Source organism: Pistacia vera, unplaced genomic scaffold, assembly GCF_008641045.1.
Source record: "Pistacia vera cultivar Batoury unplaced genomic scaffold, PisVer_v2 Contig749, whole genome shotgun sequence".
NCBI lineage: Eukaryota > Viridiplantae > Streptophyta > Magnoliopsida > Sapindales > Anacardiaceae > Pistacia > Pistacia vera.
The window spans coordinates 336,596-348,855 of record NW_022196611.1 but is presented as its reverse complement, the minus strand read 5'-3'; the positions used below and the strand labels follow the sequence as shown (position 1 = coordinate 348,855).

The window sequence follows — 12,260 nt, the reverse complement described above, 5'->3', positions numbered from 1 at the left end:
GATTGAGTGAGTGTGTTCTGTGTTGTGTTCGTGGATCTGTTGCTGGATATTGTAGTGTATATAAGTTTGTTTGCAGGTGGAACAGCAGGAGAGATTTAAGGAAACAGTAGGGTCCTAACAAGTTGGTATCAGAGCAGGTGACGTTGGGGAATGGTTGGAACAAGGATGGAAAACAGATTAGATGTGGTGGAGAAGGACATGGGAACCATGAGAGATTGTTTGCTGGAAATCCAAGCTTGGATTAGGCGTAAGGATGAAGAAGAAGTTAGAAGAGCTGAAAGGGGTGGTTCGACAGAGACACCCATAAACAATACAGGTAACACAGAAGGGGAAAATNCTTGATTATTAATACACTTATTGAAAATATTCAGATTATTGATTGAGTGAGTGTGTTGTGTGTTGTGTGTTGTGGTCGTGGATCTGTTGCTAGATATTGTAGTGTATGTAAGTTTTTTGCAGGTGGAACAGCAGGAGAGATTGAACGAAACAGCAGGGTCCTAACAAGTTGGTATCAGAGCAGGTGATGTTTGGGGAATGGTTGGAACAAGGATGGAAAACAGATTAGATGTTGTGGAGAAGGACATGGGAACCATGAGAGATTGTTTGCTGGAAATCCAAGCTTGGATTAGGCGTAAGGATGAAGAAAAAGTTAGAAGAGCTGAAAGGGGTGGTTCGACAGAGACACCCATAAACAATACAGGCAACATAGAGGGGGAAAATGAGGACCCTAACGCAAATATGAATGATGAAAACGGAATAGATGGTCGACGATGTCCAGGATACGCTGGCCGGAAAATCGAGATGCTAGTCTTCGTCGGAGAGGATCCGTATGGGTGGTTGTTCCAGATAGAGAGGTATTTCAACGTGTATCAAGTGGCAAAAGAAGAGTGGCTGAACACGGTGGCTGTGTGTTTGGAGGGAGACGCCATAAATTGGTTCTAGTGGATGGAAATCCACGCTCTAGTCATGACTTGGGCAGTGTTTAAACTGTCTCTGCTTCAGCGGTTCGGAGGATCCCAAGATGGTGGTCCGTATGAGGCGTTGATGGGAATCCGGCAGACCGGAACAGTGGATGACTACCGCCGCAAGTTTGAAGCCCTGTCAGCTCCATTGAAGGATGAGAAGGAAGATTTACTTTGGGCTGTGTTTCTGAATGGGCTAAAACCCGAATTAAAAGCTGAGGTTAGATTGGGCCAACCCACTTCCATTATTCAGCTAATTGAACTGGCCCAGAAGATAGAAGAAAAAAATAGGGCCTTGGAAGAATTAAAATATGGACTAAATAAGGGTGTTAAGTTTGTTATGGGCAGTGGAATTAGTTTGATAAATTGGGCCTATAGTGGTGGATCGGGTAAAGTTTTTGGCAGCAGGAAAATGGGTCAAAGCTTGCACAAAACTCTAATCCATTAGTTCCTTCAGGTAGCGCGAATTTAAACTCTAGCCAACATCAAAATTTTTTTGCCCAGTCAAGTCGCCAATGGAACGAGAGAACCAGCCATTTTTCTCTAAACGCTAGTCAACGTAGCAGCAGCAACTCTGTCCAGCAGCAACCAAGCAGCTCAGTTTTCAGAAAAGAATTTCCCTTCAAACAGATGACAGAACTTGAGATCCAGAGGAAAAAGGCGCGTGGGGTTTGTTTCCGGTGTGACGCAAATTTTTTTCCAGGCCACCGGTGTGGAGACAAGCAGTTCCACGTCGTGTTGATTGATGAGGATGAGAGTCAAGATGAGCCAAATGACGTTGGGGCAGATCTGAGTGAGAACGTGGAGGAGCAACTACCAAATGATGCGGAGCTTTCAATTAGTTCAATCGTGGGAATCTCAAGTCCGAAAACCATGAAGGTAAAGGGAAAAATCAGTGGGGCTGAAGTGATAGTGTTGATCGACAGTGGAGCATCGCATAATTTTATCAGCAAGGGTGTGATTGAGAAGTTGGGATTACCAGTGATGCAGACGCAAACCTTCGGGGTACGTGTGGGAGACGGATATCAGATGCGATGTGAGGGAGAATGTAGGGAGGTACAGTTGGACATTCAGGGGACTCCGATTATACAGAATTTTTTTCCATTTGAGATGAATAGTGCAGATGTGGTTTTGGGTGTGGCATGGTTGGAAACTTTGGGGGAAACAACGGTGGATTGGAAAACACAGGTAATGAAGTTCAAACTAGGAGATAGAATTGTGAAATTTGTGGGTGACCCTTCTCTGAGCAAAACTCTGATTTCCTTAAAAGTTATGCTGCGGACAATTCAACGCGAGGGACATGGGTGTTTTGTGGAATTTGGTAATTTGCAGAAGCTAGGTGAATCACAAGTTGAAGAGGACAGCGGCATTCTACCAGTTCTGGTTCGGTATCAATCAGTCTTCTCTTCACTTCCAGGATTACCACCGCCAAGGACCCAAGACCATTCCATTAACCTCCTCCCCGGCTCCCAAACCCCAAATATTAGACCTTACCGCTATCCCTACTACCAGAAAAATGAGATAGAAAAACTAGTGAGTGAGATGTTAGCTGCCGGTATCATTAAGCCCAACCTTAACCCCTTTTCCAGCCCAGTGTTATTGGTGAAAAAGGAAGACGGCGGTTGGCGATTTTGTGTGGATTACAGGGCTCTTAACAAGATCACGGTTCCAGATAAGTTCCCCATCCTAGTGGTTGACGAATTGTTTGATGAATTAGGAGGAGCTTCCATTTTTTCCAAATTAGATTTGAAGTCGGGCTACCACCAGATTCGAGTAAAGGAGGGGGAAACCCACAAAACGTCTTTTAGGACACACGAAGGACATTATGAGTTCTTAGTCATGCCCTTTGGGTTGACTAATGCCCCAGCCACTTTCCAAGCCTTGATGAATGACATATTTCGGCCTTTTCTACGTCGGTTCATTCTGGTATTCTTTGATGACATATTGGTTTACAGCCACACTAAAGAGGATCATATCCGGCACTTAGAGATCACCCTCAGCACCCTTGAAGAACACCACTTGGTTGCCAATAAGAAGAAGTGTTTCTTCGGTCAGCGAGAATTAGAATATTTGGGGCACGTCATTTCAGCATGTGGGGTGGCAGTTGATCCTTCCAAAATTGACAGTGTTTTACAGTGGCCAAGTCCGAAGGATATCAGGGCATTACGAGGATTTCTGGGTTTGACCGGTTACTACCGAAGGTTGGTCAAGGATTACGGGAAAATCGCCATTCCTCTTACCAGTTTACTTAAGAAAGATGCATTTCAATGGAATTCGGAAGCCCAAAAGGCCTTCGATGAGCTTAAGAGGATAATGACTTCAGTTTCGGTGTTAGCTTTGCCAGACTTTACTAAAGAATTTATCATTGAAACGGATGCCTCAGGGAGTGGGTTAGGGGCTGTCCTGATGCAAGAGGGTAGACCGTTGGCTTTTTTGAGCAAAGACTTATCATCTCAATCAAAGCTTAAATCAGTATATGAGCGGGAATTAATGGCGATTGTGATGGCAGTTCAGAAGTGGCGACATTATTTATTGGGGCGTCGCTTCATTATTAGGACAGACCAAAGGAGCCTCCATTTTCTAACGGATCAGCAGTTACTAGGTGAAGATCAACAGAAATGGGTTGCTAAACTGATTGGGTTGAATTTTATTATCCAGTATAAACCAGGGGCAGAGAATCGGGTAGCTGATGCATTGTCTAGAAGAGGTGAACAGGTGGAATTTGATGGGTTATCTGTCAGTTATTTTGTAGGTATGGAAGAATTAGAGGATGCTATTCAACAACATGACAAATTGCGTGGAATTGTTCAAAAATTGTTGTTGGATCCCAATGGCCACCCACCATTCACGTTAGTTGGCCACCATCTCTTGTGTAATGGCCGCCTAGTTGTACCAAGGAAAGGGGCCCACATTCCATTTCTTCTACATGAGTTTCACTCATCTCCTATTGGGGGTCATTCGGGTTTCTTTCGTACTTTTAAAAGACTCAGCAGTGTGGTTTACTGGGAGGGTATGAAACGAGATATCAAGGAGTTTGTCGATTCCTGTGCAGTTTGTCAACAAAATAAATACCAGGCCTTGAGTCCCGCGGGGTTATTGCAGCCTCTATCCATTCCTGAGCAGGTTTGGGAAGACATATCTATGGATTTCATCACCGGGCTTCCCAAAACAAATAGTGCCGATACCATCCTGGTCGTGGTTGACCGACTAACTAAGTACAGCCACTTCTTGTCCCTTAAGCATCCCTACACGGCCACGGATGTTGCCCACCTTTTTATCAAGGAGATTGTCTGGCTACATGGGTTTCCCCTCTCCATTATATCCGATCGCGACCGAGTTTTCATCAGTCATTTTTGGAAGGAGTTGTTTAAACACTCGGGCACGCAGCTTCGCATGAGCTCGGCATACCACCCTCAAACTGATGGCCAGTCGGAAGTGGTCAATCGATGTGTTGAAACATACCTTCACTGTTTTGTGAGTAGCCAGCCTCGCCAATGGCCTAAATGGATCTCTTGGGCAAAGTTCTGGTTCAATACGACTTTCAACGGCTCCACAAGTATGACTAGACCTGGCAAAACGGGTGGGTGGGCCGGGTACGGTCCGGGTTATACGGGTACGGGTCATACGGGTGTGGGTCCTTATACGGGTCAATATATACGGGTCCAAAATATTGGACCCGTGCCCTACCCTATACGAGTACGGGTGGACCCGCGGGTATACCCGTTTTTTCTCTCTCTAGATTTTAGTTTTCTTTCATCCCTAATAGTTTTCAATTATGACAATTACACCCCCAAAATTCCTACAATTTTAATTTTTGACATTTACACCCCCTAAATCAACGACTCTAAACTCAATTCAATTAAGAATATAAACAAATATGAACCAAAATAAATAAATAACACATAAACAAACAATAACATATAATACAAAACTACAAATACCAACCAAAATAAACAAATACAAAATCACTAATACACAATTACACATAAACAAACAAAATAAGTCAATAAACTATAAATACGAATTAAAATAAACAAATACATAATTGTTTATTTCTAAAAAATAATATTTCTAATTTAGTATAAACAAATAAAATCAAACATAATTGTAAATAAAAAAAAAAAACTCTTGATATAATGAAATGCACAATTATATCAAGCCCATTCTCACTGGCTGGCTCTGTAGCCTTGTTTCGGTCTATTCTCTCTCCAAATCCATCCCCAAAAGTGGAGCCTTCTCGTCGTTAATATCGAAGTTGAGCGTAGCCCAGTTGAGAAATGAAGGGCTGGTTCTGGGTGTTTTTTGTGTTGGCAAGACTGGTGGCCACTTACTGGCAACAAGCGTTTTTGTGGGAGGTGGCTTTGAGTGGGGTCCATGAATTGAGGGTTAATGTTTTTGAAAAGGTTTTGCAGAGAGGCTTGGCGTTTTTTGAAGGTGGGTCTGTAATTTCGAGTACCTTAAATGCCCCTTGGTTTGCAGAGTCATGTAGATGTCTCTGTAAACCAATTCTACTGCTGAATTTTCTGTGTCTTGCAGACTTGCAGATTCTATGTTCCTCTCATTGGTGAGTGAGTGAAAAACTATTGGCTTTGTTGTTGTTGATGGTTTTTCTCAACTGGGTTTGTTTGCTTTTTGGATTTTTCTGGTAAAGTTCGTAGCTTTATTTAGTTTGTTGTGGTTTTTTAATTGCTATTTAGGCCCGAACCAGGAATGGGAATGACTAACTATTGACGAAGCAACGAGTGACGAATCGAAGCTGGTTCCTCACTGACGATGAGATGCGGCCGCAATCTGAGACTGAGAGATCATAGATGGGATGTTGAGATGAGAGTGAGACTGTGAGAGGGAGGCGTGAGCGTGATTCGTGATGAGTCTGATGACTGATGAGATGCGTGAGAGGGAGACGTGAAAGGGAGGCGTGACTGCGTGAGTGTGAACTGTGATCTCTATTCGTGATTGGTGATTCCGATTCGTGATGACTGTGACTCTGTGAGAGGGAGACGTCACGCGTGAGAGGGAGGCATGAGTGTGAACTGTGATCTCTGCGTGATAAAAAATTAAAGACTTTTAGGGATTCAGACATTCAGTGAATAGTAGTAGCCTTGGCAAATACGGGTGCCCGCGGGTGCCCACGGGTTCACCCGTATGACCCGTGATTTATTGGACCGGGTACGGGTACGGGTCACAAAAAATGGGTTTAATTTATTGGACCCGTACCCTATATTTTTTACCCGGGTACGGACCGACCCGCGGGTCCAAACCCATTTTGCCAGGTCTAGGTATGACCCCTTTTAAAGCACTTTATGGGCGTGATCCTCCCATTCTTCTTAAATTTTCAGATCATGGTTCACCAGTTGACGAAGTGAACTGTCAACTGCAAACTCGCAATCTCATCCTTGCTAAGTTACGGGATAATCTCCTCAAAGCCCAAACCCGAATGAAACACTATGCCGATGCAAAGATACGAGAAGTTCAGTTAGAAGTGGGAGATTCGGTTTACCTTAAGTTGCAACCCTACTGACTTCGTTCCTTGGCTCGTCGGCACAATGAGAAACTCAGCCCCCGCTTCTATGGCCCTTTTGAAGTTATAGAAAAGATTGGATCAGTGGCCTATTGTTTGGATCTACCCCCTTCGGCACGCATCCATGATGTTTTCCATGTGTCACAACTCAAGAAAACAAAGTACCCGCCGCCCATTGCACAACCCTTTCCTGCAGCACTTGACGAGGATTTGGTATTGCAAGTCGAACCTGAAGAGGTTCTACGTAAGCGCAAACTGTTGAATGGTACTTTGGAAGTCTTAATCAAATGGAAGGGCTTACCCACATATGAGAACACATGGGAGGATTTCACCTCCATTGACAGCCAATTTCCTTTCTTCCACCTTGGGGACAAGGTGACTCTCCTTAGGGAAGGTAATGATGAGACCCCACTGGTGCATGTTTTCAGTAGAAGGAAAAAGCGTGGACAGAAGGGATAAAATGGTACTTTCTACTCAACAAGCAGGGGACAAGTGGCATCCTTGGAAGGATAGGTGGCATCCTTGGATTGGAATGGGAATAATTCTGTTAGAATGAAGTTGGGCGTAAAAAGGGTGATAGGGGATATTTGTTGAGCATCAGAGAAAAAAGGGGAAATTGGGACTGGCGAGGTACTGGCCCTCGAAGCCAGCAGATTATTGTTTTTGTGTTCTTCGTCTGTTCTGGAAAATCAGCCTTGTTATTCTCTATTCATCTTTTCTTTTACATTTTTGATACTCTTGAGAAAGTTGTACTGAACTCTTGATTATTAATACACTTATTGAAAATATTCAGATTATTGATTGACTGAGTGTGTTGTGTGTTGTGGCCGTGGATCTGTTGCTGGATATTGTAGTGTATATAAGTTTTTTGCAGGTGGAACAGTAGGAGAGATTGAACGAAACAGCAGGGTCCTAACATCCTGCAGCTCATAATGACGCCTAAACTTACAACCAGTCCAATACTTTCAGCCACTTGATGTTTTGCCTAAAATGGTATATGTTATTGACACGGTGTATATTTGTCATCGTATAATGCATTAATCTGCTGCTCCAGGTCACATATAGAATTGCATCTGACAATAGTCCTTTCTTCGTTTCCCATAAATCTGCAATTTCAAAGAAAATGCCTTTTCATGGGGCGTCTTTGAAACAGGCTTCTTTTCACGGGGCTCAGAAGACGCCCAATTAAGCTTGAAAGTTCTTGGAGTTTGGCATTGTTAAGCCATTAAAAGCTTCCAATGTATGACCTGCAACATCATTAGTTTCAAACTCAAGAAAACCAAAACAAGAGTTTTGTAGTGGAAAACCTGGCTCCTTGAATCTCCACACTTGAAAATGCAGAAAGCAAGTACTTGTCATTTATCCAAGATTCTAAGTCTCCAATCCATAAAGTTTTTTCCCAAAATTTTGTATGGTTGGGGCTGTTGGGAAGAGGTATTGGCAGTGTCTAATGGTTTGGGTTGGTTAGGAGGAGGTATGGCATTATTTGGGGGTGAGGTAGGTGGTTTGGGCATTTTGTCGAACATGTGGTGGCAGGAAAAAAAGAGTGTAATTTTGGTTAATTGAAAGGTGCAAACAATGGTTATTTGTGTGTAGAGGCCAGGTTTGAAGTGGTTTAGGTGTTTGATAAGGAGTGGTCGGCAGAGCAAAAAAATAGTCAAAATGCAAAAGCAGGCATTGGAAGCAGGGCGCAGGCGCTGGGAACTAGCGCGCGCGCGAGCAGCAAGCTTGCTCGCAGACTCTACGAAGGACTGGGACATTTAGCGAGCAGTTGGCATGCACAAAAAAGCTCCCGCAAACTATGAACAAAAAAAGTTACCCAACTCAATCCAATCTCTCCAGACAAAGCGCTGCAGAAACAATAAACCTTCCCTGTTTCATTTAATGACGCATGGTAATATAATACTAAGTAGACCATTACTGGTCAACAGGGAGATATGATTATTTCAAGAAAGCTTGATTGGATCTTTGCATCTCTTTCTTGGTTCCTTGATCGACTGACCACTGTTTTCAGAGTTTAGGCCTCGTGATGTATTCGATCATAGTGCTATGGTTGTCCGCTTTGAATCTAGTTGAGGAAAGGTACCCACCCCTTTTAAATTTCTGAATTTTTGGGCTGATTGTGCAGATTTTATGGATATTATTCAGGCAATATAGGACATGCCCATAGTAGGCAATCCTATGTTCCGACTTACATAGAAATTGGGGTTGTTGAAATGGAAGTTCAAATCTTTACATGTTAGAGATTCCATCCATATTTCCAATAGGGTGACTGAGGCTCAGGCTCAATGGGCGGCAGCCCAAGCAAATTTGGACTGGGACCCCTTTTCTACTAAGTGTATCTCTCAGGAGAGGAACCTTGCCAACCAATATTTTAGTCTTTGCAGAGATGAGGAGACTTTTTTAAAGCAGTGGTCTCGTATTCAATGGTTGAACTTAGGGGATCAGAATACTAAATTCTTTCATAAGTCGTTGATACACAGGCAGGTTCGGAATCGCATCCATGGTTTGATTGATGCGAATGGTACTTATATTACTGACAGTCGGGATTTAGGGCGTTTGGTGGTGAGGTTTTTTCAAGGTCTTCTTACTGCCCCTTATCAACCTCGAGTTGAGAAGGCTTCTAGGTACTTTTCTAGATGCATTTCTTATGGTATGATTTCTCCCTTGATTGCTCCTATCATAGATGATGAGATTAGGACTACTTTATTTTCTATCTCAGATGATAAAGCTCCTGGTCTGAATGGGTATAATTTTTTTTTTTTTTTTTTTTTTAAGAGGGCATGGGATATTATTGGTACTGATTTCAGAGATGCGGTGTGATATTTCTTAGCTATTAATGAAATGTCTAGATGTGTTAATACTACCAAGATTGCTTTGGTTCTTAAGGTGGAGATCCCGAGTCATATGATTGACTTTAGACCAGTATCTTGTTATAATGTACTATACAAGTGCATTACTAAGGTGATAGTGAATTAGTTTAAAGTAGTGCTTCTGAAGGTTATTGGGAGTTCTCAGTTAGCTTTTGTCTTGAGGCAGAGGATTTCTGATAATATTTTGTTGACACAAGAGCTTTTGCGAAATTATCATCTTGAGGGTACTTCACCTCGATGTGCCCTTAAAGTTGATATTCGAAAAGCTTTTGATATTGTAAGTTGGGATTTCATCTTTTTTGGGTTGCGTACTATTGGGATTCCTGAGCGTATGGTAAGATGGATTATGACATGTATTTCTACTATATATTTCTTTGTTGCACAGAATGAAGAGCTCCACGGTTTTTTTTAAGTCCTTTTAGGGTGTTTGGTAGGGGGATCCTTTTTCTCCTTACTTATTTGTTCTGACTATGGGAGGGTTGGCCGATATTCTTCGGGAAACCTCTCAGAGCCCCGAGTTCTATTACCATTGGAGATGTAGGCAAGCAACTATTACTCATTTGTGTTTTGCGAATAATTTGATGGTGTTTTGTTAGGTAGATGTTTCCTCTGTTAGTCATATCAAATCGACCTTGGATTCTTTTGCCAAGGTTTCTGGTTTGGTGACTAATGTAGAGAAGAACTAGTTGTTTCTTTCTGGAGTTACAGATGAGGGGAGAGTTGGGTTACAGTCTATTTTGGGATTCCAGTTGGGGGTGTTACTGGTCAGATATCTAGGGGTTCCTTTGATCTCTACTTGACTTCAACATTCTGATTGTAAGCCTTTGTTAGAGTGGATTTTATCTCGGATTAGGTTATGGACACTTTGACCTATGCAGGTTGACTTTAGTTGATCAAGTCAATGCTCTTCTCTATACAGGTTTATTGGTCTTCCATGTTTCTTTTATTGACAGTTGTTGTTAGACAGATTGAAAGTATTTTGGCATCTTTTCTTTGAAAGGGTATTTCTTTGTCCCCTTCGGGTGCAAAAGTTGCATGGTCTTCTGTTTGCTATCTGTTGAGAGAGGGTAATCTGGGGATTAAAAGGATTTGGGATTGGAATCGATAGATCTTTCTTAATATGCCATAGCAACACTTAGTGATCGATCTTCTATTGGTCCTCTTGGGTTCGTTTGGTTGCTTCATGGTCAGTCATTTTGGCATATTTGAGGTTGTCTGGGGCACATGGTCTTGGAGGAAGATCCTACTTAGCAGGGATTGGTGTCGTGGTCATATTGTGACTTGTATCGTTGATGGTAGAGACACCTCATTATGGCAAGATTATTAGCTACCGCAAGGGCCTTTAGTGTGATTTGTTTCCTTTTGGACTTTGACTTTCTACTGGTCTGCCATGGGTTGCTCGGGTTTAGATATTATTCGAGATAGTGGGATTTTCCTTTGGGTTGTGCATATCTTCAGCATATGGGACTCTGTTACACTGCAACCTTTAATGGGTCTTCTTGATCATTTTGTGGGGAAGAGTCACTTTTGGCAGATTCTCTATTGATTCAGCTCGGATTTGTTACAAGAGAAAAAAGTGAACTCGATTCATCATCTCTTATGGTTTCTGGGGCATGTTCCAAGCTATTCCTTCATTTTATGGCTTGCTTCTCGGTCAGCTTCGCACCATGGATCGTCTCAATCTTACGATGTCATACTCTTCCCACTGTCTTCTGTGAGGTCTGCTATTGAGACTCATGATCATTGTTTTTAGCTGTGATTTCTCTAGTTTGTTTGGCAGGAGGTTGCTGAGAGATGCTCCTTGCATGGCCTTCTTTCCCTTGGTTCCCTTTGGTCCGTGGCTAGCTTGCATATTAATCGCAAAGGGGACTTCAGCACCTTCTTTCACATTAGTCCTTTTAGTTCACAGTTTATTTTTCGTGGTTTGAAGGAATAATCCTTGTTCCATCGCATTATAGCTCTCATAGAGATATGTCTCGGCTATTTGTAATTTAGTCCAGACAAGATTTTGGGTTGAGCACCAGTATGAGATCTCAGCCCAACTTCGGTAATATGGCATTTGCCTAATTAGATTTGTGGGGCGCCTGCGTGCTCCTTTTTATGCATTTGTGGCTTTGTGGTTTTTCCATGTGTTTAGACTGAGAGTTTCCGTCTTTCACTTGGGTATGCTCCTCGTATTTTTGAATATTTTTTTCTCTTTTATATAATTCTTACCTTTCCAAAAAGAAAAGTAATTAAATGAAGCTCATCTCATTAAAAAAAAAAAAAAAAAAAACTTATGGAAACCTCTAATCCCTAGTGCATATAGTATGTGCACTTTGTAATGCATGAATATTAATCTTGAGTTAATTATGCATGATATCCTTTGTAAAGCTTACAACAGGATATATATCATGGATGACTTTTTAACAAGTTTGATCACCATATTAAGCAACTGTAGCATGAATAAGAGGAGCTTTTCAGCAACGCAGTGTGTTTTGGTTCTATCCACAAATTCTTCTCTAACTTCCGAAACAAAAAATTGGAAACACCAAACTACTACTTTCAATGATTAAAAGAAAAAGAAAAAAAGAACAAGTGGCAGTAGCCAGACACAGATCAAACAACATAACAAGTACACAAAAGACAAAGATATATATGTTCCGGCCAATACGTCTATAACTAGAGATGGTAATTTTGCACATATTAAGAACATATCAAATATCAATCATGGTTTAACCTAGCATGAACTTGGCATAACTTTCTAGTTCCACTCATTTTACGTCATGTTGTTTCCCAACAAAGCACCATTATAATCTATGTATATCTAAACCATCCTCTATTGGACAAATGTAGTAGGAACTACAAAAAATCAATTATTTCAACATTTTTCTGGCTTTTTGATTTCCAACTTGTACTCTGACT

General features: G+C 41.9%; 1 protein-coding gene across 1 annotated transcript; it reads left to right on the top strand.

Annotated features, from left to right (window-relative positions):
• Positions 1-549: 549 nt before the first annotated feature.
• On the top strand, positions 550-10,042 carry LOC116115659. Its single transcript, XM_031401792.1, has 9 exons — positions 550-906; positions 1,003-1,182; positions 1,467-4,555; positions 5,278-5,396; positions 5,499-5,526; positions 8,751-9,230; positions 9,336-9,408; positions 9,502-9,690; positions 9,953-10,042. The coding sequence occupies exons 1-9, from the start codon at positions 550-552 to the stop codon at positions 10,040-10,042; spliced, it is 4,605 nt and encodes a 1,534-aa protein (XP_031257652.1).
• The last annotated feature ends 2,218 nt before the right edge of the window (positions 10,043-12,260 follow it).

Bases quoted from the DNA above. Each gene is read 5' to 3' on its own strand.
- LOC116115659 (XM_031401792.1), top strand. From the start codon at position 550: ATGGAAAACAGATTAGATGTTGTGGAGAAGGACATGGGAACCATGAGA. The intron at 907-1,002 runs GTGTGTTTGGAG...TCTCTGCTTCAG, and splicing joins AGTGGCTGAACACGGTGGCT to CGGTTCGGAGGATCCCAAGA. The intron at 5,527-8,750 runs GTGAGTGAGTGA...TATTTCCAATAG, and splicing joins ATTCTATGTTCCTCTCATTG to GGTGACTGAGGCTCAGGCTC.